This window comes from Lygodium microphyllum, chromosome 11 (assembly GCF_053477565.2).
Source record: "Lygodium microphyllum isolate KBCC chromosome 11, Lygodium_microphyllum_v1.1.10, whole genome shotgun sequence".
NCBI lineage: Eukaryota > Viridiplantae > Streptophyta > Polypodiopsida > Schizaeales > Lygodiaceae > Lygodium > Lygodium microphyllum.
Window position 1 is genome coordinate 15,471,015 of NC_141145.1, and position 27,515 is coordinate 15,498,529.

Sequence of the window (27,515 nt, forward strand, 5' to 3'; positions counted from 1 at the left end):
TAATCATCGGTTCAACTTAAATGAGGTTGTTGAAACCTGGTTGTGGGACAATCAGTCTCAATAACAGTACAAACTTCCAGCAAGCTAATCCTCAAGTGTCTATGGAGCAAATATATGTGGATCATTTCCAAATTTATTAGAGTATTAATAGCCCATTGATTTGATGAAGACCAGGAGGCCTCATTTTTTGCAGCTGCTGTTTGCTTACCTCCAAAATTCTTCAAATCCAGCTTCTCTGAACTCTAAATCAGCTCCTTGGCTCAAAAGTTTCACAACTTCGTTAAGCACACTATACTTGACTGAGATGTGTTTTGATATTGTGCTATAACTTAAAAGACTAAATGTAGGATCTCAATGTTTAGTACTTAGTAGACCTTTTAAAAGTTTCTATCTCTAGAAGAACTCTGAATTCCCAATTCAGCTATACCTAAAGCTTATCCAGCTACATAAAAAAATTGTTGAAAATGAAGGTCGGTAATTTTTTGAGAGGAAGAACAGGTACCATTTTGAGCTCCTGCACAGAGGATTTCAGTGACTTAATTATTTGCCACTCTCCCATACTTAAATGGCTTCAATCAATAATTTGAAAAGTAAGTAAATTTGAAATATACTTTATCACTCACATAAATCATGTATTACTTCCATCCTCTGTGATCAATCAACACTGACAGTATGAAATAAAACATATGAATACCCTTATACAACTGCCAAATACTGCTTGATTATATTCATCATTTCACTACCTTGAAATCGTCCCAAGCAGCCATATGAAGCTGCCAACTCATCAAAAGAGAACACTGAATCTCCAGCAACTGCTTTTTGGCACCTACCTTGGACCATTTTGGTAACATGAACACCATCATCCTGGTTGATGATAGGAAAACCTTCTAGAGAGACTTTGACAGCAGCATCCCCACCTAGAACTTTCACAAAGTCTTTCAAGTGGCAAATAGTGAATGGCACAGGCTCGTAGCTATGATCACCATATTCCACAGGGGTTGAATGATCTCCTGTGACACAAATTGAAAAATTTGCTACACCACGGCACTCAGCTTCCCAAAGCAGGCAGGCAAGCTGACCTACCATTCTGTCAATCGACTCCAAAGCTTTTACTTTCAGCCCTATCAGCTTGTCATGTCCTGCATCATCGACAGCCTGCCAGAACAAAGAGTCAATCCTAATCCAAAACAACATGATCTCTCAGTGAAGGTTGTACCTTGACATGTAGAAATCCAAAGTCGTAGCCATCATGACGGCCATCCCTTAGGTTATCCTCACCAGGCACAAAAATTCGAACTGAGGATTCCAATGGTGCAGATAGAGCTTTTGATATGGCGGCTGCTTTAGAAGTCAGTAGGGTTCGGTAGTCACCAGTTGCTCCAGGTGCTTCAAGTATATCAATGCCCAAAGATAAACCCAGGCCAGCAATGATTTTGGTAGGAGCAACCATGCAAGCCCCAAGACCATGCTTTTCAACAAAGGGTGGGACCTGAAACCATCAATCATGGTTAAAAACTAAGCCCACAAAAGAAAGACGAGAAACTAAAAAGTGGCTTTTGAAGCCTCAAACTACAGCAAAACATTAATACCCCACAAGAAAAGTACTCACTATTGAAAAGGTAGGCACCTAATGCTATTCGTGGTTAAGAAGTTAAAAACTAAACCCACAAAAGAAAGACGAGAAACTAGAAAGTGGTTTTGATGCCTCAAACTACAGTAAAACATTTAAAATCCTACAAGAAAAGAACTTCCCCACCTTCTACCCAAGAGGGGGTGTCAAAGTGCAACAAATGCGGAAGCCTGTGGATAAGACTGAAAGACAATGAACACGAGAGAAAGGGAGAGATAAAAGAGACAAAAAAACACAAAAATCTGCAGTCAATGAATGCTGAAATGAAGAGGGCAGATGTACAAGGGCTGTCAATGTATCTCCTCAAGCTAGATCTCTCTTACCGACACCTCGAAGACAAGTGATGAGGTCAAGCTGCCACTAGGGCATAAATAGCATGAAATAAAGCCATTAATTAATGCAGGTGGCCAGCAAAAGTGGCCAACTCGATCATAAATGCTGCTGTCTGATCATATATAAATAAAAATTATCAGTGATAACCAGCCTGCCTGCCATGTGGCATAGTCACCTACCTAATAAGGTGCCTATACACTGTGATTGCTGAAAAATACCCACTAACTGACAAGAAAAATGTGTAAGTCCCTCCGAGAAAACTGACTGCAGATGGAGGCCACCAAACAACGGGATGATGGCTGACAACAGGGCATCTAGGGCTGGATAGTGATGGCCTGCAATCAGTGATGGTTAGGCAACTGATAGTAGGTGGCTGATGGCTGAAATCTGCATGGTAGATTGAGAGCCTACAAAAAAGGATGAAGACTAAATGGGGGCACACTGCTACATTTACCAAATTTCAGCCTCTAACTACTGTGTTTTGGTGACCGGCCTGCTGCCCTTCATTATTCAACACTCTCTCATCTCCAACTGGTGGTAACAGCACTCAGGATCCGTCTTCGGTGGACATCACACTCCAACACTACTGCTCTACTCTTGAGCATTCTATATACTCTTACATTCATTCGCTTCATTAATTCATTCACTTCAAAGTTCTCCTTCTCTCTCTATTTGTGTTTTTGCGTTTTGAGTTTTAAGTTTTGCATTTAGGGTTTGAGTTTTGTACTGTTAATGATGATTCCCCTTCTCCTATTGGTATGGATGATTTTCATGATGGAGGACATATGCAAACAAATTCTAGTTTATGAGTAATAAGAAAGACATATATTTCTTTATAAACTCAAGACGAGGTAAGTAGTTGAAACAAGAAACTGTGAGTACTCCTTCCCCTTCTTTTCCTTCAAACAATTTTGTTTTCAAAGGTCAAAATGAAGTAGGTGCATCTTCATTATCATCATTTCAACTTAGTGCATTTAATGGACAAAAGGAACCCACATTATTTCCCACATCTGCACCTATCACAAATTCGTTTAATCTCCCTTCCATCCCACCCTCTTATTCCACTGCCACATCCTTTCACTCTCCATGAAGTATACTCTGTGTTGCATCTCATGTAGGGTCACATGTGTTTTCATTCACCACACTGGGGGGTTCTTCAAACTTAGGCATAGCCATTAGGAGCCCATCTCTTGCTCGGTCAGGTGGTGTTCCACCTTTTCCTCACACACTTTCCGGATCATTGTAGCCTGGGTATTTCCCTCAGTCTCTCCTGCGAGTGTGGATCAATTTGTGCCAAAGTTTGCCTCAATGGCATTACCTAGTGGACCCTCTAGTCATTACGTTGTGTCCCAACCAACATTTGAACAAGGCTTACGTATCCCAGTGCCTCAACCTCCACTGGCACCTTATGAAAACATTCATATCAGTGCCTCCAAATCAATCGGCACTCATTGGACACTCACAACCTATTTCTGCCTACCTACCTCTTCCCCCTCCTTCTTATCAGACACCTCCACCACCACCACCACCACCACCATCATCTTATCCTCTTGTAGAGGGGATCAACCGCCAAGACCCACGAACCGCTTATTGCTTCAAGCGTTCCAAGCCGAGCACTAATGGCTACCTCTCGCATAGCTGACGCACTATCCATCTCTACAGGTGTAGTGAGCTTACCTCCATGCCTGATTGAGTTATCTCCTCTCCCAAGCGCTCCGGTAGCTCCATGATCCAAGTACAAGCTTCAAGCAAGTTCCATCCTCAAGCTCCACGCTCCAAGCTCCATTGCTACGAGCAAAACAAGAGGAGAATAGAATAGAAAAAGAGAGGAGAAGATGGAGAGCTTCTCCACCACGGTCCCTCACCCTCACACACTCACTCCCTCACACTCTCTCTCTCAAGCACAAGCTCAAGCAAGCAAGAACAAGAAGAAGAAGAGAGCTACTTTTGGCCACACACAAGAATGAGCTTCTCATTCACTTTACAACTTTATATACAAAACCCTAAATCCCTTTTGGGCAGTCATCGCCTTATCCCCTTTTTTACATGGCCAGCCGTGGCCTAGGCCCTTTTTCCCATTGTCCTCCTATCTTCCTAACTTCCTTCCTATCGTCCACCTACCTTTACAATTTGCATGGGTGAGAGTCCGGTGCTCTTAAAATAAATCATGGTGCGCCTTGCACTCTTTTACAAAAGTATTAACTTGCGCTTTTTTTTATATGCCTTTCTCCTTGATTTAGGGCTTTTTTGCACTTCTTGTGTTCCCATATTTTTATTGACATGCCTTTATCTTTTGTTTCACTTTTGCCTTGGTCTCTTTTTCTGCTTTAGATTTTCTGGATTTTCCACATTGTTCGTCTGAGGGTTAACATTACCCCCCTCCTAGGCGAGTGCCAATCCCATGGTACTAGCCGTCGTAGATAGCAGGCTTTGACATGCACCGAAGACGTGGTTGAAAGGGACTTCTGTGGTTTGCCATGGAGGAGTTTTGGTGGTGGTATGGATCAAGGTTGTTGGGGACATGTTGTTGGCCTAATTGGCAGGTGATAGGGTTGTTGAAGTTGGTGATAGGGCTAATTTTTGTTGGGAGTTTCACTCATGGCTGACACAGGTGTTGATGTTCTGGGGATTTGACGGGCGACAGGCTTGCAAGATGATAAAGGATAAGAATTCAAAGTTGAGTGTCGATGAAGAGCTGACGGTACTTTCGTTGGAGTCTTCAATGCCTGTAATTGAAAAGCTCTCATATGCGGTCTCTCCCTAGGGGTAGTGCTAGTCTTCTCATCGTACACAAGACGTAGTTTGATTAGTTTGGGAGACAGATCGAACTTGAAGCAAGCCGAGAGTATTGTCCAGCACCTGAGGATCCAAACTGTGTATGGATTGTGGTGCAGATATCATGTGAGTACACGTGTATACTTAGTACGTACGTAATTAGAAGATTACTAGTCAGGTTCCTTGTAGAATTGTGTGGATAAAGCGAGGGTTCAATGGAGTGGAAAAGATTGTCGATGTTGAGGAGAAGTGTACTTAAAGGCTTCTCGAGACATTATTTGTGCTTTTGTCAACAAGATGTAGGATAATTGAGCTCATTGATGCTGAGATTAGATTTGATCGGGTAGTGAGGGCCTTCAATGTCGATTGTGGATCGCCATTGTTGAGTCTACGTGAAAAAAGAAAAGGAAGTGCGCTACCTGGGGGTGTCTACCTCACTGTGTAGTGTTGCATGGTTTCCGTACTAGTGAAACTGGGAGTTGGATCGAACCTCAGGGGAGCTTGTGGTGTTGTCCCACACTTGATGACCCAGTTTGTGTACAGGGGAGGTTCTGTGGGCATCACTTAGGGAGAGACAAATCTAACCATAGGCGAGCACAAACTCCCTAGGTGTGTCCTGCCCTTGATGTGCCCTAAGTGTGAAGTGGAGGGACAGGAAGGGCTAGGGGGTTAGGCACGGAACCAGCTGACCAAGGCCACCAGTCATACCTAACCTGAGGACCCCTAGGTGCAGTGTTTGTGGCACTCTAATATACATGGAAAAGCTCATTGTTTCTTTCCTTTTTCTTTGTGCGAGTCTTTGTTTGTTTGCTCTCTCCTTTTTTTTCTCTCTTTTTTTTCTTTTCTTTTTTTTTGGAGAGAGGGGAGTGGTCGAACGCTAGACATCATCATGATAGTCTACAATAGTTACATTCTGACGGAGCCTAAGAGATATACCAAGGAATACATGGCTTGGCATGGAGCCCTTTTCTCTTTTGACTATACTTGTTGTGGCCACGGAGGGTTTTGGTTCCTGCACTCGTTCTTTCTTTCGTTGATTTGATTTAGAGTCACGCCCTTCTTCGTGGACCAGCTCCGGTGGCTCCTGTTGAGGCGGCTCCATTTGCTATTTTGGCTCCCCAAACCGTTAGCAAGGAGAGTTCCTATGAGGTTCATCTAATTGAGATTAGGGGAGCATATTGCTCCTCTACTCCTAAGCCAGTGTTAGGCTTGGGTGTCATGGTGTGGAGTCCATGTTGCAACGATGTGTCAGCTTGTAGGCTAAATCTTTGATTCCCTCTTCATTAGAGTAATCTCCCATTTCCTTTTACCTTAGTAGTTCTTCCTTCTCTTCTGGCCTTTGCTTGCGCCTTCATTTAATCTCTTCAATTCCTCCTCCACCCTTTGCTACTCTCTATTTTCTTTGGAGGTGGATTGAGTTTTTCTTATGGGGGTTTTGAGAGTGTGATCTTTCCTTTCCGCGCGACGACAATTTTTTAGCCTTGCTACTCACGGATTGTCCTCTTGCTCTCTTGCTGTTGAGATGGTTGGTCATTCTCCTTCTCATTAGTAACTCTCTCCATGTTGTCCTGCTATTCCTTGTGGACTTTGTCTCCCTCTTGTTCTTGGATTGGTGATGGCTCACCCCCAGCATATTATACACATCCCTCCTTGGGTGTTTCTCAGTCCTATTGCTGGCTAATAAACCCAAGGCCTTTTCCACCATCGCAAGGCTCAACTCCACCTCTTCTTTCCTCTTCTTACTGTCACCATGCCACAGTTTCTTTCGGTATCGAAGCTTTTAGTCCTATTGCTGGCTAATAAACCCAAGGCCTTTTCCACCATCGCAAGGCTCAACTCCACCTCTTCTTCTCCTCTTCTTACTATCACCATGCCACATTTTCTTTCAGCATCGAAGCTTCTCGGAAATTTTGTGCACTTGTTGTAATCGATAGCCTGCCCAACCTTCTCTACATACTTCCGTAGACTGCACTCGTCCAGGAGTTGTTTTACAGTTGGCTCCTACATGACGGCCTCTTTGAATGTAAACTAGTTGAAACCCCTCACTTCCACCATTGAGCCGTACTTTGCTTGCTCTTCTGCCATGAACGAGAACTCACCACCTTAATCTTGCCCCAGATGTAGAGTCTAGCCAAGAAAGAGAGAGAGCAGCCAATGAGTATGCTTTGGGCCATACTCAAATGCAATGTGTGCTTTCTATAGGGGTGACTTTCTCTTCCAGCAACAGGGCTTCCGTCATGTCTCTTTGTTCTTAGTATTTATGCCGCTTTCCCCATAATGGTTCTTTGTAGGGCTAGTGGTCTTGTGGTGACTTGGACATTGAACGCTTTCGTACAGAGACATGTGTCGACCTGCATTCACTTGGCAACTCGTGATAGTACATGCAAGTCATATGCTTCAACCACCATAATGAACATGTGCAACTTAAAGAGACATCACTTATCTGAATCCCATGGTGTTGACTTCGATGCACATCACCTGCACTTGATTATCATTGCTTGTGTGTGTGTTAGCTTTGCTTTTTTGGTATTATTTATACACAGTCACAAAACTCATTGTTTATTTATGTACACGTTTATGAATCCATGTCACTTCGTAAGGATAAAAACCAATTGTAGAACTCGGGATTGTACTGGAGTGTGGCACACGCATCCAATACTTGTGGCAGCCTACTCAATAACAACATATATTTTGCAACATCGAGTAGCATGGTACCTTGTCCGAGTCTACTCGCAACATGTAGCTCCTTCTCAGTGAGAACCTTATCAACCACAGAGTTCTCTTGGCGAGTTCCGACTAGGTTCATACCTTGAACGGCAGTCAGTGTACTCGAAAGGAAGTTGGCGCCACATAGGTTGGGTCTCTTTAAGACCGCCATTTGGCCAACCACTCCTTTGAGACTGGGCTCCCAGTTCGGCCATTGTAACGCGGTTTTCAAACCAACGTTTTTCAGATTGACTTCGATCCTCTAATAGTCGCTTTAGTTGCTCTATCTCTAAGAGATTTGGTGGGTAAAGTGCTTCGTTGAATGTCACAATTAAGCGTAGCTCGTCGGCCTCCTCGTCAGAAATGAGTTACATACGCTCATGTAGAAGCATGTCATAGTAGTCGTTAAGATATTCTTGCTCTTCCTAGGATAGAGGACATGGCAAGTATTCTCCAAGCTACTCCCTAGGGAATATGCCCATATCTGCAAGGACATAGATACGTGGGAATAATTTGAGTTTAGCGTCCAACTCAGTTAAGCACTCTATGACACTTCTATGTTCTATGAAGGCTTACTCGGTTGCTATCACATGCAAGGTTCTAGGAGTTTCTCTAGGCTTTAGCATAGTTGGAGGATCGGGCCTAGATTAGCAAGATTGGTCAATACTAGGATTGCCTATATCCTCGGGGTTTTCATGTTTCTCCTGAGGCTTTGCTGCTATTGTGTCATGGTTCTCCTCGGATGTGACTGGTATAGTCATGTCAACCTGTTGTGACAGTGTTGTATCCACTCTTGACTGGTCAATGCGAGTTCTGTTGTCGGTGAACTGAATGGTGCAAGCAACCGTTGATGGTAATGGTTGCTTTGGTTTTTCAGAACACACGGATGTGTCAGAGGTTTCACCGTTGTTAGGAGAGATGGCAATGCGCTCATTGGTGGATGGACTCGATGCTTTATTTCTCAGCTCTTCAGCACTCTTGGTCTCAATCTTCTTGGTGTCTATAGCTACTAGCAACTGCTGTTGTTTTCATTGTTTTCTCCTCTTTTTCTTGGGCAATTGCGATGTATCCCTTAAGGACTCAGGACTCTAAACTAGGTTAATGTTGATATGCTTGGTTGGGCCTCAACCTTCTCTTCTTCTAGCATGTCCTTATGGGACATAGCCGCGGCCTATTGAACAGCCTCGTGAGGTTGTGAAGGTACAATTGCCTCTCTCCTTGGGGAGTCTAGCTCTTCAACTAATTCTCTTGCGTTTAGCCCCTCATCCAATTGTATCGGCAGTTGCGCCTGGGCGTTTGCTCTAGACTCTTGTCCTTACCCATTGGAACATGCCTCCATTGCTTCTTATCAGAGCGGGTGTTGTGTTTAGAGCTATCTTTCTCTTGCTTTGGAGGTTCAGGTGGCTCTAGTGTAGAACCAAGAGACGGTTTAGGGTTCCTATCACGTAGGCTTGGAGGTTTTGGTACCCATATCCATCGGTTACCTGCGACGTAATACCCTTAAGCACGTAACAATGCTTTGGATATGCACCGCGACGTTGTGTTGGATCCCCATCGATACCTTCGTCTATAAGGCTTAGGCTTCTTTTGTGGTCTTCTACGATATTTGTAAGTCCAAAGTCTGTGTCCTTGGCATTGTCTCCTAACCTTTTTGTTTCAAGCATGGCCTCGCTCACTGATTCTCTCTGTTCAACATGCGCTTGTACCAACTCTTTCAACAAGTCCCTACTCTCATTACTAGGCTTGCTTGGTATGTCGGAATATTCCTTGTCTTTCCCTCGAGGTTTGATGAGGTCACCCTTACTAAAGGTTGTGATTATCCTTACACCCGGTAGTGTCAGGTGTATTCTCTTTGCTACGTAATCGGCCTCACACTTCGTCGCCCTTTTGAAGGGTCGTCCTAGGAGGGTTTCCTTTCCAAGGAGATCGAATACCTCTTCAAACTCCCAAGGCTTGAATCCGTTGGTCCCAGCAACGAAGCCAAAATGTAGAGGCGATCAACCGCCAAGATCCACGGACCGCTTATTGCTTCACGCGTTCCAAGCCAAGCACTAATGACTACCTCTCACGCTGGCGCGCTATCCATCTCTAAGGATATAGTAAGCTTACCTCCATGCCCAATCGAGTTCCTCCTCTCCCGAGCGCTCCGGTAGCTCCATGATCCAAGTGCAAGCTCCACGCTCCAAGCTCTATTTCCGCGAGCAAGACAAGAGAAGAGAAGATAAGAGGAAAAGAGAAAAGAAGATGGAGAGCTTCTCCACCACGGTCCCTCACCCTTGCACACTCACTCCCTCACACTCTCACACTCCCTCTCTCAAACACAAGCTCAAGCAAGCAAGAACAAGAAGAAGAAAAAGAAGAAGAAGAAGAAGAGAGCTACTTTTGGCCACACACAAAAATAAGCTTCTCATTCACTTTTCAACTTTATATACAAAACTCTAAATCCCTTTTGGGCAGTCATCCCCTTATCCCCTTTTTTACATGGCCAGTCGTGGCCTAGGCCCTTTTTTCCATTGTCCTCCTATCTTCCTAGCTTCGTTCCTACTGCCCACCTACCTTTACAATTTGCATGGGTGAGAGCCCAGCGCTCTTAAAATAAATCATGGTGCACCTTGCGCTCTTTTATAAAAGTACTGACTTGCGTTTTTTCTTGTGCGTCTTTCTCCTTAATTTAGGACTTTTCTACACTTCTCGTATTCCCATATTTTTATTGGCATGCCTTCGTCTTTCGTTTCACTTTTGCCTTGGCCTCTTCTTCTGCTTTAGATTTTCTGGATTTTCCACCTTGTTCGTCTGAGAGTTAACACCTCCACATCTATCTTACTCCACATTCCCGACACCTAATGGTTCTACCTCATCTTCTGCCAAGTATGCATTCAATGACAAGACTCATTTTAACGGGTCAAACTTTACAACTTGGTCGAACTTGATGAGACATGTCCTTGACTCACAGAACCTATGGGATCTTGTACAAGGGTTGGAACCCCAATCCAATCCTGCACTTGTTCCATATAAGGTCGTCTGCTCATGGAAGGCTAGGAATGCCTCCCCTACTGTCGAGTTGATGTAGAGCTTATTGCATGAGTTTCATTCTCAGCTTCAGCATTTTAACTTGGTGTCAGAACAATCGGCACACTTGATTGACCACTACGCGACTCGGGATAGAACCTGTCAAATAAATCTTAACCATGAGCTTCGAAACTTCAAAATCTGCGATGGGGATGACTTGAAAGTCAAGTTGCCTGAGTATTGGCATCTCCTTGCCAAATTCTCCACTGTATGGACTCCTAAGTCCTCTAATGATCAAGTCACATTCTTAACAAGCTACCGCATAAATACCTCAATTTTGTGCAACAAGTGGTTTCTCTACCCAATTTACCCATATTCTATGAATTTTAGTGTCAACTTTTGCGTTATATACGGTTATTCGATCAGTTTCATATAAATAATCCCTCAGAGATGGTTTTTCTTGCTCATTCTCAAAAGGGGCAACAAGGGAAGAATAAACAAAATCAAACTTCAAATCAAAAACAAAATCAAGCAGGGAAATCACAAGGAAACTCCTAATCTCAACTCAAACTCGGGAGACAAAATGTACCTAAGAAGAATAGGTATTATCAACATTGTCAAAAGGCTCGTCATTTTGACGACAAGTGTCAATCAAAGGCAAGAGGCACAGCACCAAAACCTAAGTCACAGACCCCCGCCCCTCAATCGGGCAACCCCTATCAGGAGAGGTAGGGTGATGGCAAGGGGCAGTAAGAAGGTCAAACTCACACTGCTACCAATTAGCCATCTCAATTGACAATGTTCTCAACTCCAAAGAGCTTGTTTGACTAGTCTGCAGAGACCCACATCGTCTCTATAGAGACATTCGATACGAGTCTCGTCCACATTTATGAGTTGCCTCCCGATAAGGTTACCGCAGAGACCCACTCGTCACAGTCAAGCACATCAGCACCTATTTGGATTATGGACAGTGGAGCTACACATCACTTGACTCCTATAGATGACATCTTTCGCACCCGAGCGCCTGTCGGGTAGATCCGCATAGGAAACAACTCCTCGGTCAAGATCCAAGCTCAAGCTTGCATCAGTTTTACCACTGACAAGGGTCTGGATCTAGCTTAGCTCGACAATGTATACCACATCTCTCAGCTTGGGGTAAACTTGTTATCTATTCAGTAGCTTTGCTAGTTGGGGCAAGCAGTTTTCTTTACGACCACAGTCGAGGTCCTTGACTCTCTGGCTAGTTTAATCATTGCTCGTGGTGAGACACAGCCTAATGGCTTATACCACATGACCCATTTTCTTACCAAGCCAACAGCCGAGGGCTCCGTGTTCCATAACTTCTAGCCATTGGCCACATCTCGAGAGCCTACGAACAATGAATGTCTTTGGCATTTCTGCCTAGGGCATCTTGGCTCTATGACTCTCTTTATGAGTTGTCTCACCGTGAGATCATTAAGGGCCTTCCTCACCTGAAGCTAGCTCAAGATGTCTATAAAGCATGTCAATTCATCAGAAAGCAACACCGTACCCCATTCCCTCAACAGTCTACACATAGAGCTGAGTGTCAAAAGTGGTGCAGCAATGAAAGCATAAACAACATGCTGTCTGCTGAAACACAAAACAAAAGAATGAATGAATGAATGAATACAAATACAGATGAGAACTCAAATGTATACTCGGAAAACGGAATCCATATCGAACACGAGATAGTAGCATACAACAGTGAGTCACTGGTTGTGTGGGCACCCTAGCATCGGCTCCTCTCTCCCCAGAAGAATCCACAAATGATGGCTAAACTACTCAGAGGAGGAGAAGCCCCAACAATATATAGGCATAAAATGGGGGGAGTATCAAATGCAATTGGCCAGCATTTAATGCAAAGAGATAGACACAGACAAAAAGGGCAAAACTCAAACCCTAAACGCAAAACTCAAAAACGCAAACACAAACAGAAGAAGGGAGAGAGAGAACACAACTCTGAAGTGAATGAATGCTGTAAATGAATGTAAGAGTTTACAGTGTGCTCAAGGGCATAGCAATGTCGGAGTGTGACGTCCACCGAAGATAGACCCCAAGTTTGTGACCACCAATCGGAGTGTAGGAGTGCTGAATAGTGAATGGCAGCAGACTGGTCACCAAAACACAGTAGTTTGAAGGCTGGGAACTAGTAAACACAGCAGTGTACCACCGATCGGAGACTAGAAACTGTGCACAGTCTGCTATAAACAGCAAGCTAAAACAATGTCTAAGAGTGTCAAGGCCTACAATGCTGAAAACGCAGGCTGGCTAACCTTGGAGATGATGGACAGCAGGCTGAACAACAGTCTGGGATAGTCTAGAGCTGTCGCCAGCAGCTGAGAGCTGTCGCCTACAGCAATGGATACGCTGAAGTTAATGTGGCTGCAGTCAATGATGGCTGGACAGCAGATGGAGGCGGGCTGCAAGTTGGAAACTGGGCGCCAACAGCAGCAGAGGGTGTGTGGGCTGGTGTAACCTGCAAACAAGGATGATGGCTGAATGGGGGCAACCTGTCTATTTATAGATGTGGAAGGGCGCCCCAAAAATTAGGGTTTCCACTAAACTCTCTCGAACCGCTCCCCATTTTAGGGCTTCCACTGAACTGTCTCGAACCGCTCCCCGTATTAGAGTTTTACTCTAAAAGAGCATTTTTAGTGTATTTTGGGACTGTTTAAGAGGCTAATCAGCAAGTAATGCATATTTTAGCTCAACACCCCCTCTCAGGCCCAAAACATGCTTATTTTAGGCTTATCTTAGTCAAAATCCTAAAATGGGGAGCAGATCGAGAGAGTTAAGTGGGAGAGGATCCAGAACCCTAATTTTCTACAAATTGGCAATCAACCCTCCACTCTTCCCTCAATCTCGTTTTTGCAGATTTCAGGTGTTTCAGCTTGCTGCCCACACCCCATTCGCGGAGGACATCTTAGCCACAGCTGTCCATTGCTGTCTACATCAGTTGGCGCCTGATTTCCAGCCCTCTTCACGCAGTTTGGAGCTGATTTCAATCAAGCAACTGTTGTTCCTATGCAGGCCTCCTGCCATACAGCTTGCCATGTCATCACAGTCCTGCTGCCTACGTTTTCAATCTTTCTCTCTCTTGCAAGCTGTCTTGCCTGCGTTTTTAGTTTTTCTCTCACCTACTACCTACGTTTTTAGTATTTCTCTCTCCTCACTGCTATCTGCATCAGATCTAGCTTCTCACTGCAGCGTTTGCTGGTGTTCGACATCCGGAGACTGCCTTGCTATGATTCGGGATCCATTCAGAGTACGACACACTCTCCAGCTCATTACCCCTACTCTAGTCCTTGAGATATAGGGGTTCGAAGTTCAGTATTCATTCACTGCATAGTGTGTTTGCTGCATGAGCATCGTATTATTCGGTAGTTATATCACTTCATTTATTCACTGTGTTCAAGTTACCCTAACCCTAACTGTCTTCTTTTATCAGTCTGTGCTTTGTCATACGGTTTTTGTTTATGTTTTTGTGTCAAGATATTTCTTGATATGGTATCAGAGCCTGGTATTCTTTGAGAAACCTAGACCTTTGATCTGAAAGCTCTACACAAGAAGCAAGAATAACAGTAGGTTCAAATGACTTTGAACACAACAACACCGATTCAGTCTCCAGAATCAACTATGCCAAGAACCGAGAGAGAGTGGGCCGATCAGCTTGCTCCACAAAGTTCTGATATGGTGGATGACACTTCTGATTACGTGTAAGAACAGCTAGGCAAGCTAACCTCTAAAGAATATAAACTGGTCATAGCTTATAGACGAAAGAAGATTGAGGAGCTCCATCAAACGATTGCCCTTCAAGAAAATCTCCTAAATGAAAGTATGCATGAATTTCTCTCTTCAGATTTTGTGTGCAAGTCTGATGATGTTGCAAGTGTCAAAAGATGACGTACCGGCGAGACAATAGGGTTTGCGGGGAGGAACACAGAGTGAACTCGGCAAACATGGAGAAGAGAAGAGAAGAGAGAAGAAACTCTGATGAATAGAATGATGAAGACCTGAATCATGGAGTGAATGTGATACAAGGAAACAAGGGTGCCGTAGCATAAGGAAAATGATGAAGGTAGCCACGAACCACGAACCGCAATGTCCTCTTGAAGGGGTGTGAGAGTAGTGGAGAGGCTGGAGAGAAGAGGTGACGGACTGAATGAATCAACCGTGAGGAATGAATATAAGAGTGGCCTATAAATAGGCACAGTTTCTCTAGGATGGCGCCCCTTTTTGGGGCTGCAAACCCTAAATGCGAAACCTAAACGCAAAACGTAGAAACACAAACTGCAGGTGAAGGGTGAAGGGTTTCTCAACAGCAGGGCCGTTGAGACCTCCATCAGGGATGGGGCCCCCTATTGAAAAACAAGACCTGGAGTATGTTCATTTATTTCATCCACTTCCATCCACTCCGGTGCAATGTACATTAGATTCATCTTTTGTGCCTTCTTTTACTTCTTCTGTTTTACAATATTCTGGTAGAGATCGTGTGGAAGAAAGTGTACAGTCTGTTGACTACGGAAAAGGTCCTCTTGAGGACCAATTCTTGTATGTTAACACACGTCATGGCGATTATAAGAAAAAGCCAGATACCTTTTCTTCTACCCTTCCTTCTTTTACGTCTATTTCACAAAATCAGAATGAATTTGGTGTTCCTTTTTCTTCATTGCATGGTGCATCATCATCTTTACATTTTCATTTCCAATCATTGAATGATAAAAATAAACAAAATGCATCTGCACCTCATACACCTCATTTTCAAAACCCACCCATCCCACCACATTTATCCGTTGCTTCTCCACTTCCATTCACACCATTCATTTTCCATTTCAGACACCTTATGTCGCACCGCACATCACACCAAGGGGTTATGAAAACATAGGCACATCCTTTAGGACCTCATCCTTACCTCTGTCGGGTGGTGTTCCACCTACTTCACACACACTTTCGGGATCATTGCAGGCTAGGTATCCCCCCCAAATCTCTCTCAAGTGTGGATCAATTGACTCCACAGTTTACCTCCATGGCTTTCCCTAGTGGACCTTCTGGTCATACTGTTGTGTCCCAGCCTCACTTTGGACAAGGCTTCCGTGTCCCAGTGCCTTCACATACACCAGCATCTTATGGAAACATTCATGTTCCAGTGCCTTTGCCTCAATCGGCACTCATTGGACACTCACAACCTATTTATGCCTACCCATCTTTTCCCCCTCCTCCTCCTTCTTATCAGACACATCCACCTCCACCATCTTACCCTTCACAATCTTATTCCCCACATTCATCTTACCCTACCTACTCAATACCTCATGGTTTTAGCTCGTCTTCTGCCAAGCATGCATTTAATGACAAGACTCGTTTTAACGGGTCAAACTTTACTACTTGGTCAAACTTGATGAGACATGTCCTTGACTCCCAAAACCTATGGGAGCTTGTGCAGGGGTTGGAACCCCAACCCGATTCCGCACTTGTTCCATACGAGGTTTTCTGCTCATGGAAGGCTAGGAATGCCTCTGCTATTGTCAAGCTTATGCAAGGCTTAATGCCTGAGTTTCATTCTCAGCTTCAACATTTTGACTTAGCATCAGAGCGATGGGCACACTTGACTGACCACTATGCAGCTCGGAATAGGACCCGGGGATAGGACCCGTAATATTAATCTTGAACATGAGCTTCAACTTTTCAAAATCACTGATCGGGATGACTTGAAAGTCAAGTTGGCTGAGTTTTGGCGTCTCCTCGCTAAATTCTCCACTACAGGGACTCCTAAGTCCTCTGACAATCAGGTCACATTGTTCCTAAACAAACTCCCTAGGAAATACTTCAATTTTGTGGAAGGCATAATTTCAAAACCTACCATGCTTACATTCTATGAATTTGAGTATCAATTGTTGCGTTACGCACAATTGGTCGATCAATTTCATATGAATTCCTCTTCAAAGGGGGCTCTTATTTGCTCATTCTCAGAAATGGCAACAAGGGAAGGGAAAACAAAACCAAACCTCCACTCAAAATCAAAATCGAAATCAAAATCAAAATCAAAAGCCAAATCAATCCAGGGAATCACAAGGAATATCCCAATCTCTCAAACCTGGGTGGTAGAATGTACCTAAAAAGAATAGGTATTGTCAACATTGTCAAGAGGCTGGACATTTTGACAATGAGTATTGATAAAAGGAAAGAGGCACAGCACCAAAACCTAAGTCTCAGACCCCCGCCCCTCAGTCAGGCAACCCCTTGTAGGAGAGACAAGGTGATGGCAAGGGGCAGTTTAAAGGTGAGACTCACACTGCCACCGCACAGCCATCTCAGTCGACAACGTTCTCAACTCAAGAGGGCTTGTCTGACTGGTCTGCAGCGGCCCACATCGTCTCCATAGAGACATCAGATGCAAGTCTCATCTATATTTGTGAGTTGCCTCCCGACACGGTTACCGCAGAGGCCCACTCGACACAACCAAGCACTTCAGCTCCTGTTTGGATTGTGGATAGTGGAGCTACACCTCACATGACTCCTATAGAGGACATCTTCCATACCCAAGCTGCTGCAGCCGGGCGGGTCCGCGTAGGAAACAACTCCTCGGTCAAGGTTCTGGCACAAGGTTGATGTCAGTTTTGCCACTGATAAGGGTCCGGATCTGGCTATGCTGGACAATGTATATCATGTTCCTCAACTTGGGGTGAACTTGTTATCTGTTGAACAGCTTTGCCGGTTGGGGTGAGCGGTTTTTTTTAAAGCGACCACAGTCGAGATGCTTAACTCTCTAACTAGTTTAGTGATTGCTCGAAGTGAGACACAACCTAATGGCCTATACCACATGACACTTTCTGACCGAGCCGATAACCAAGGGCTCCCTGTTCCATAGCTTCCAGGCCTTAGCCGTCTCTCAGGAGCCTACGAACAATGAGTGTCTTTAGCATTTTCGCTTAGGGCATCTTGGTTATGACTCACTTTATGAGTTGTCGCGCCATGCGTTGGTTGAGGGCCTTCCACGCCTGAAGCTCGCTCGAGATCCCTGTAAAGCTTATCAGCTTGGAAAGCAACACCGTACTCCATTTCCTCTGCAGTCCTATCATAGAGCTGAGGCGCCTCTTAGATTGATTCATGTTGATCTTTGTGGGCCGACATCCACTGCTGCCTTGAATGGCGCACTGTACTTCTTTTTGATAGTGGATGATCATTCTAGATACTTGTGGGCATACTTCCTCAAGCATAAATCCGATGCTTTCACATACTTTTCGGCTTGGGTGATGCTGGTTCATAACCAGACTGGTCGTCGTGTCGGTTGCATGAGAGTGATAGCGGTGGTGAGTTTATCACCCACGAGTTCTCCGAGTTTCTACATCAGTATGGCATTTCTCGCCAGCTCACCTCTACCAAATTCCCTTCTCAGAATGGAGTTGTTGAGCATAGGAACCGGACAGTCATGGAAATGCCACGCTCTATGTTGTTCTCAGTCGGAGCTTCCTAAGCGTCTTTGGGTCAAGGCTGTTAACACTTCGGTATACATCCTTAACTAGTGCCCGACTGCGGCTCTTCCTCAGAAGACCCCTATGAGGCATTCTTTGGCTCTCGGCCTATTATTTCCTACTTCAGAGTCTTCAAGTGTCGTGCGTACACAAACACGCCTGACGACAAGATAGAAACACTCACTCCCCGAGCTAATCTTCTTATTTTTGTGGGATATTCCCCTGAGACGAAAGCCTATCATTTGTTCGATCCTGGGACAACCAAGGTGATTGTTAGGCGGGATGTTGTCTTTGACGAGAGGAATATTGTGCAATCTTCTGCACCGACGATCCGATTCCTTCTTCCACATCATTGGAGATCGTGCCTACTGAGCCTGGTCTACTTCCCGCTCTTGACCTTCCCGCAGATTCTTCAGATCTTAGGCCCCCTTCGCACGACCCGTTACCTCATTGGTACCAGCAAACCTTGCGGGATTCGAGGATCCTACCACCAAATTTCATTATAGAGGGACCTAGAAGATCTGCCCGGCTTGCTCCTCGGGCATCACTTGCATCACTGTTTACAGCTGATTACATAGCGCATTCTGAGCCGGATACATTGCAGGTGGCTCTTCAGCACCCTCAATGGCGAGCGGCCATGGAGAAGGAGCTCGAGAGTATTGACCGAAATGCGACTTGGACATTGCAAGATCGTCCGAGCCACAAGAAAGTCATCGAGATAAAGTGGATTTTTAGAACTAAGCTAAAAGCTAATGGGACTTTAGACAAGTACAAAGCTCGCCTTGTAGTGCAAGGGTTTTGACAAAAGCATGACATTGATTATGAAGAGACCTTTGCCCCTACTGCACGGTTGACTTCCTTTCGGTTGCTACTCGCACTAGCCGCTCACCACGGTTGGCCGCCACATCATATGGATGTCAAGAGTGCCTTCCTAAATGGTTTTCTCGAGGAGGAGGTCTATGTGGAGCAGCCACCAGGCTTTCCTTCTGGCAACCCGAGGAATAAGGTATTCCACTTGTATAAAACTCTTTATGGGCTGAAGCAAGCGCCACGGTCTTGGTTTTATAAGATGGATGAGTTCTTACAGACTCATGGATACCATTCTACCCCTTATGACCCGAACTTATATGTTCGATCTACTGTAGAGGGGGTTAGCTATATCCTGCTATGTGTTGATGACTGACTCATCACAGGTTCAAATTCTGCTACCATCGCAGAAATTAAGCCTAAGCTTCAAGCTACATTTGAAATGACAGACCTTGGTTTGTTGTCCTATTTTTTGGGGATGGAGGTAGTTCGTTCTGGGGACTGTATTTTTGTGTCACAGCAGAAGTACGCACTTCAGCTCGTGGACCAGTACACTACAGATCAGACATGGCTAGTGGCTACGCCTCTTGATTCTATTATCCACTTGTCGAAGGATACCCTAGGACAGCCCTTCGATGACCATACCTATTGCTTTGTTGTAGGAAAACTTCTTTGGTTAATTCACACTAGGCAAGAATTAGCTTACTCAGTTAGTATACTCAATCAGTATTTCACAGCACCTAGGATGTCACATTGGACTACATGTCTTCGTATGTTGCATTATTTGCGGTGTATTTTTTCTTATGCCCTGACATATAGTTCTGGTTTATGTTTGCAGAGGTACATTGATTCTAATTGGGCAGGAGATCCTGACACCCAGCGTTGCATGAGTTTGATTATGAAATTAGAAGTAATCGCCGAAGTTTCAAAGCCTCATTAAATGTCTTATGGATTTCGATGAGCTAAAGGAAGCCTTGGCTAAAGAGAGTGACCTCGAGGGTTTGTTCAAAATCGATACGGCTTCCATTCCATCGTGGTATGCTGCTATAACGCACTATTTATCCACAATAGAGACTAAAGCCGCTTTGTTGAAGACTAAAAAGAGAAAAATTAAGCAACAAGCCTTGAAATTTGCCTTGATTGCAAAAACACTATATCGGCAAGGGATTCAATGATGTTTATTGCCAATGTGTTATGCCTGATGAGGTTCCATTTATCTTGGAAGTGTCATGACTCCGCTTGCTGAGGGCACTTTGTTAGACGGTTGACTGCACAAAAAGCTTTGAGAACCAGATATTGGTGACCGTCCATTTTCCAGGATACATTTACATATACCAAGAGATATAATACATGTCAAAAACATAATAATAGAGAGAATAGAAAGTACCCACTGACTCTTGTTATGGCTATAGTACCATTTGAGAAGTGAAACATTGATTTCATTGGACCTATACACCCTTCATCAACTACACGAAAGCACTATATCATTGTGGCAACAAATTATTTCACAAAGTGGTCTGAAGCCCCCGCACTACAATGAATGATAATGCTAAGAAAACGGCCAGTTTTATTTTAGAACAAATTGTGTGTCATTTTGGTCCACCTGAGGAGCTTGTGTCTGACTATAAATCACATTTTTTTGAATAAAGTGACTGAGGCTTTGACAGAAGGGCTGAAGATGAAACATAATAAGACCAAGCCTTATAGCTTCCAAGCTAATAGACAAGTAGAGAGTACTAATAAGCAGCTTGTGGAGATTTTATCCAAGACTATATCTAAACGTAGGCGTGATTGGGATAAAAAGTTATATATGGCTGTTTGGGCTTATAATACGACATTCAAAAGAGCTACAAACTACACCCCTTTTAAATTAATATATAGAGAGGAGTGTTTTATCTTTGAAAATTGACCTGCCTACAATAAGGTTTGCTCTAAACCATTCTTTGGGTGAAGAGGAAGCGTTGCAAAAAAGGTTCATTTCCCTTCCACATCTTGATGAGATTCGATTACAAGCCTTATTACATTTGGAAGTAGGGAAGAAGCGGATGAAAATGCTTCATGACCTTCGAACTAAAAAGTATAAATTTTAAAGTAAATCTCAATAAAATAAAGCTCTATTATGTATAGGGATTGACGTCAAACTTAGTGCCTTTGCAAGTCCTTCAAGATTCAACTTAAACGTACAGAGGGTATCAAGATTATTAGATGGGATAATTTGTTCCTTATCTTTAGCATCCATATTTAGAGCAACATTACCACACAGGCAAAGTGATCTAGTGGAGTAAGGGTTATCACATTACTGAGTAGCAAAACAGATCTTTAACATAGAATATCAAGGTCTATTGCCACCATTGTCATAGAGTTCTTACTAGCGTCCCCATTGAATTCAGTGAGAAAGGAGGGATTGTACCTGTCTTACACCCTCTCTCTCGGTTAGACTTTGATTATCATAAGTACGAGTAGGTTGATTGCCATAGCAGGTTACATCAATGAAGCTTGGGTTTACACATTATGTTTTGATGGAGCTTCTCGAGGACCTGCTAAGCATACGAGTGTTGGGATTGTCATTAAATATCCTTGTCATCAAGTGGTTCTAAAAATGAAAGTCTATTTAGACACTACTTTTACGACTAACATGGCAAAATATAAGGCCTTACTTATGGGTTCTAAAAATGAAAGTCTATTTAGACACTACTTTTACGAATAACATGGCAAAATATCCTTGTTATCAAGTGGTTCTAAAAATGAAAGTCTATTTAGACACTACTTTTACGAATAACATGACAAAATATAAGGCCTTACTTATGGGGCTAAATCTAGCCAGACGTAGTAGTATTCGCCAGTTAGGCAACTCACAATTAGTGATCAACCACTTGAATGGGGTCTACAGTGTAAGGAATCCCATTCTAAGAATGTACCATCGTGCAACCTTGGACGCCCTTGAGATCTTTGAGGCAGTGACTTACCAACTGATTTCCCAATAGTGGAATTGCTTTGTAAATTCCCTCGCTAATTATGCCTTTGTTGAATATATCTTTCTTGATTGTGGCCCTAAGGTGTTTTTACAACTACCTCCTAATGTTAGTTCAGGGCTACTGTGGGGATTGCTTGCTAATGTCATGTTTTGGTCACCGATGGTTAGTATGGGTTATGAGTCACGTAGCAATTAACCATCTTCCTATTCTGTCATAGACGCATTGGATAGTTCAAAAGCATATTCGTAAGACACCCCTTGCTATTTATGTGCATAGGGGGATAGCAAATAATTTGATGCATTTAGTGTAGGGCCTAAGCAGCCCATCCCCTTGGTTTAGTTTTATACTTTGGTATAGTTTATGTAGGGGCCAAGGATTTGTTTTCAGCAATAGATTGCTGAATAGTGTGTTTTCTTGATTCATTTCGTTAGGCCAAGAGAGCCGCTTATTTATCTCATTAGGCCAAGAGGGCCATTTGTTTGTTTGGTGTAGGTACAGTTAATGGTTTTTGTTTTAGTGTTGCACTAAACAAATTTGACGGAGCACCTGGAGAGAGCCTTTTGTTGCATAGAAGCTTCTTGTGGCCAAGTCCAGGTGATGTCCTTCCTTTACAAGTCCTTTCGCTTTATGCTATATACGTATCTGTATGTGGGGAATTTTTCTTTTGTGAAGGACCCACATCCAAAGCATGAAATCCCAGTGCTAGGTTAGATGTGTCTTGGGAGATTGGAGCAGTTGTCTGCCTTCTGTAAAGACATTGTCAAGCCCTCTAAGAGCGGTTTTGAGAGTAGTTCCAATGTCCTTGTTCTACTAGCCTGATAGGCAATTGTTTCTAGAAATCCCTGTTAGTTATGAGGCAATTAAAGAAACCTGCCAAATAAAAGAAAGATAAGAAATAATGAATATATTTGAAAAATCTATATCAAGTATGGAGGAGTGTAAAAAGGGGTTTAAATCCCTCAAATTAAAAAATAAAGGAAGAAAAATTTCAAGAGCAGATGATCATTGCCTTGCGAAGATTTGGTAGGGTCTTGGGGATGAGTTAGACTCGAGCCGAGTTAGACTCGAGCCCGATGCCTTGTCTTCTTAGGAGTGGCATTTAACCAAAAAAAAAAAAAAAAGGTTGAAGCAAAAATTAAAGTGAGCAGAAAAAAAAGGATTTAGTGTCACTTTGCAAGAGCTTAGTAAGTTCTTGGGTACCGAGACAAAACCTGAGGCCGATGCTTGTTTTCCTTGGGTCACAATATGCTCAGCTCCATCCTTTTCATATGCCGGAGTATAAAATACTAAAGGAAAAATGTGGTCAAATAGAAAAATATATAGACCAAGCTATAGAAGTCCTAGCCTAGCAGGAGTTTCTAGTCTAGTTGTCCTAACTCAGGTAAGCAAGTCAAGCCACCACTTTGGATGCCTCCTTTGATAGTTTTTTTAGCACTCTTTGTTAAAGCAATTGGTTAGTGACTAGCTTCAAATCTCTATCAAATTCTACTTAGCCTATCCCTCATGGACTTTATGCTTTGATTTTTCCAGGGGATGAATGAGAGTTGTGTTTGTGCTCTGCTGTGTATTTTTCTTTGTAGCAGCTTGATACTCTTTATGGTTTCTCCTTATATAGGTCAATTCATAAATTTGATGGACTAAAGAGTTTTTCTAGATGCATTTTGACGCCAAGAATCCGACACAAGTCTCCGTTCATCAATCAAAGTCCGTTTGACCCCCTGTTTAATGACCGTAAAGTTTAGTGTTGTAAAGCAGCTACTAGATCTGGAAACCAGAAAGCATGTGATTGAGACCAAGGCAATAGATTTCGACACCAAAAAGCCGCTCGTCCAATCGGATCAAGATTTCAAGGCTGTTTGCCCTCTCAACTGGGTCGAAACTACTAAACAAGTATGAAATGACCAACTTTAAACTCGATAAGTTGTAGCTTAGTTTTAAGCTTAATTAAAGAGAGTGCAAAAGCCACAAAATCAAACGACATAGAGAGGAGGGACATATTTTTTTCGACGAATCTTTGTCTTCCTAAAACAATGATTTTTATGCCTACAACCATCTCTTGCATCCTCTTAGGCCTAAGTAGCATCAATTCTTCGCCATCAATCGCTTTAGAGATCACACAAAAGATCAAAAATCATTCTTACTCTCTCATGTTTCTCTCTCCTTATTACTTGTTCATATGACTATGAGAGAAAGAAATGGCTGATTTAACAAATCGATGATGGATAAAAGTTTGAAAGCATAATGGTAAGTAAATCGGGTAATTTAGATGCGTCAAAAACTGGTAAATTACATTAGTAGCTCCATTTTCTCGAAATACAAGATATACGTATACAAATTTTCGAGTAAACGATCTTTATTTAGTTTTTTAAAAATGAATTATTAGTGCATATAATAAAAAAATGATTGTAAATGGTTGGAACATGTTTGTTTATGTCTACAATTCCAAAAATTCATTCATTTTCCTCTCCGTATATCAAAAACGATGAAACTGCAAAACTCGAAACACGAGGTTTAATGGAAAATTGAATTGTTATTGGGTTATGGGAATCAAATGATGTTTGCATGGCATAAAATTGAATATCCTGATGGATCACACTTTACATAAGTCATACAAATCAAAAAACTCAACAAAGTTAATAATTTATGTTAAAATAAATGTAAAAATTCACTAAAATAGTCAAATAAAAATAATTTTTGTATGTAAAAAATTAAAAAAACATTTGTGAATATGTAATGAAAATGAAGCATGAGAATTTACCTTTGTTTATATGTTAAAGTGTATATTTTAGAACTTATTTCTATAGAAACTTACTACGAAATCTCCCTACCTTTATACAAGAAATCTAAATGTAAACAATAGGAAGTATGGGGCTATAATGAAAAGATATTTAATTAAGTTGCTGATTTCTTTACATACCTTAGTATATAAGCAGTGGTTCATATAATTTTTAAGAGGTTTAGTAGCATGGGCTAGCTCGGTGTTGTTCCTTAGCAACGTACCATGACGCTAGTAGAAAGAAATCATGAAAAGATTGTTTGTACACTTCATGTTGACTAGTTTTTAGTTAAGTTATTTGAGCACTTTGCATGTGCAATCCAAATATGGTATCAAAAGATAATTCCTGGATGCAGGGCAATCATATGTCTAGGTGACGACTAACATTGAGAGTGTAAGATTTCTATTTGCTGTAAATTAGTGCGATATCTTAGGGAAATCGATTAAGTGAGGAATGTATACAATCTCATGGATCGTTACATTTATATTATGAGAGGACTTTGTTACATTCGTGTTCTATGTATAAGACAGCGCATCTTGAGCGCAATCCTCAAGGTGTAGAAGAGCCATAAGAGCCACATCATTCTACTAGGCGAAGCTCTTTATGTATGTGAATCGAGGTGTTGATCACCTATATGTTTGGGTACTCCCCCTGTTGGAGTTAGGAAGGGCAAAATCATTAAACTGCAATCGATACAAATGCGTTATTTATTTAGAGTAGTGTATAGCCACCTGACGCTCTTGGCCGCGAGGACATGTGGGTGGTTTGGTGAGCTTAGAAGACTCGACTAGAGCCCTAGAGTAAGTGTCACGCCCGTTTTAGGTCCCAACAAGGAGAAAGCAAGCCTATAATCCAAGTACAAAGGTTATTTCCAAATTTTCAGTTTAGAAAGTCAAATTTTCAAAAATTGCGGCAACGTTTTCGGAAAGAACTTAGTAGGCATAACCAGAGCATATAGCAGACTGCTCCTTGAGTTTTGCAGCATCTTTGATAAGAAGGTGACACAATATTCCTTTTTACCAAAAATTGTACCACGTGCAGGTGCATACAAGACCACCTACATGGACGCAAGCATGCAATACAATGGAGAAAAAGGTTGGATAAATGTCTCTAGACGGTGGAAATGCCTTTTGAGTCAAAGTAGTAGTACAAACATCATACAACATCTTGTCTAATTAGACACTAAGTAGTTAGGGACGTCTAATGTCTTTGAATTATCAGTTCCCCATGAAGCAAATGAGTGCTAGTTGAGCAGGCAGGACTGGGCTGACATATTATTCTAAGTTGGTGGCCTGACTCTGATATGTCCAGCACTATGTGAGTATGCTGCCACATTTTCCAGGGTTACACAGGCTGTTAGGGGAAGCTGCACAACCTCTCAATACTGCAGCAGCCTGACTGATACACTTTCATAGTTTCTTTATACCTCAAGGCTCAAAAGTGGTGATGAAGTTCCTGAGCTGTATTTAAGATGGCTAACTTATGTTCGTTACATATACTCTCAACAAAACCATAAAGAGGAATAAATTATAATTGGCTTCACTCATGAGAGTTCTTAGATCAAAATGCCATAACTTCAGCCATGTACCTGAATACGGATTCCACATCCTCGTAAAAGCACAACATTTGCAACATTCTTCCCTTGAGAAGCTCGCTCAAGGTTTAAAGGATGGGAGCTCAGTATCTTCCTCATCTCATTAGACAGATCATTAATGACGGCTGCTGTATGCTTGGCTTCATCAGAATCGTCCAAAGGTTTTACAACTTCTAACGGCCTGTTATCCTTCAATGGATCTGTGCCAGAAATGTTTCCACTTAGATTTGGTCCCTTCACAACAACTCCACACCTGTGCTCAGTTGCATACCTGAGCCGCCGCATTAATCTTAGGCTAAGGCAACTCAAACTCTGGAAAAGCGAAAAAGAAATATAATAACCATCAAAAGGCATTGTCACCTGACTCTCACTTCATATGAAGGAAAGCATGGCAATGTCAACCTATCCAGGGCTGCGCACAAAATGGGACCTTCTTGCTCAAAATGCCGATCAGCCCTTCTGCTAATCACTGTACCTGTGGCATCATCCACAGTGGCAAAATTACACTGCGACAGTGCAAACAGAGGAAGATGATGATATCAGCGAAAAAGCCGAGCAAGAAAAGGTTAATCTTACACTTTATTCTCTGAATATAGGCAAACCTTGAAGGCAATGTCGCCTGGAGACATAGCCAGGCCTGCTCCCATGGATTCGAACGCACCCCTGCCCTTGTAGTATACTCGGGGATCATATCCAAGCAATGAAAGATGTGCAGTGTCACTGCCGCATGCTAAACCAGGCTCGACAGGATCCATCAAGCCATTGATTCCTGCACAAGCGATCGAATCCAGGTTGGGGGTAGCGGCTGCTTGTAAGGGGCTTTGAAAACCCAAGGAGGGGATCGAAACATCTGCTAAACCATCGATGAGCACCAAAGCTACCCGTCTCTTCTGATTCTGATGCTTTTCAGGATCCATCGCTCGCTCGCCCTCTCAGGTTGCACAAAATGATATTGTGATGCAGAACAACAATCAGAGCGTGATGCACATGCAACTGGTAAAGTTTAAAATTCCGCTACCAGTCCAAGGGTGCATAAGTGTGCGTGCAAAAGCATTACCTTTTTCTTACAAGAGAACACCTACGGTATGTATCATAACTGTTTGAAGATTTAGAGCAGTCTAGGCATCTTTGCACCTTATACGTTTTTCTTACAAGAGAACACCTATGGTATGTATCATCTATACTATTAGTTAAGGAGAGGTGGGGGGCGGGTGCCATGTGGCAGCCCCCCACCTCCCTCACAAAAAAAAAAGAGAGCGCGGGGGCGGGTGCCACGCATCCTGCACCCACCCCCCCCCCCCCCCCGCAAATATCGTGCCCGCCCCGTCGCGTCGGGGCGAGTCTAGGTGTGGAGCGCCTAGTAACTGTTTGAGGATTTAGAGCAGTCTAGGCATCTTTGTGACTTATACCTTTACCATA

General features: G+C 43.0%; 1 protein-coding gene across 1 annotated transcript; it reads right to left on the reverse strand.

Annotated features, from left to right (window-relative positions):
* Nucleotides 1–595: 595 nt before the first annotated feature.
* LOC148028564 (uncharacterized) lies at nucleotides 596–27,198 on the reverse strand. The gene is made up of 5 exons (XM_087688840.1): nucleotides 26,699–27,198; nucleotides 26,457–26,602; nucleotides 26,091–26,367; nucleotides 1,217–1,489; nucleotides 596–1,155 (listed from the first exon to the last, which is right to left on the reverse strand). The coding sequence occupies exons 1-5, from the start codon at nucleotides 27,011–27,013 to the stop codon at nucleotides 697–699; spliced, it is 1,470 nt and encodes a 489-aa protein (XP_087544966.1). The 5' UTR covers nucleotides 27,014–27,198; the 3' UTR covers nucleotides 596–696.
* Between the last annotated feature and the right edge of the window lie 317 nt (nucleotides 27,199–27,515).

What these genes read in the sequence shown, in the direction of transcription:
- LOC148028564 (XM_087688840.1), bottom strand. Translation starts at nt 27,013, where the DNA reads ATGGATCCTGAAAAGCATCAGAATCAGAAGAGACGGGTAGCTTTGGTG. An exon ending in CAGGCGACATTGCCTTCAAG is followed by an intron (nt 26,603 to 26,698) that starts GTTTGCCTATAT and finishes GCACTGTCGCAG; the next exon opens with TGTAATTTTGCCACTGTGGA. An exon ending in TCATATGAAGTGAGAGTCAG is followed by an intron (nt 26,368 to 26,456) that starts GTGACAATGCCT and finishes GCGGCGGCTCAG; the next exon opens with GTATGCAACTGAGCACAGGT.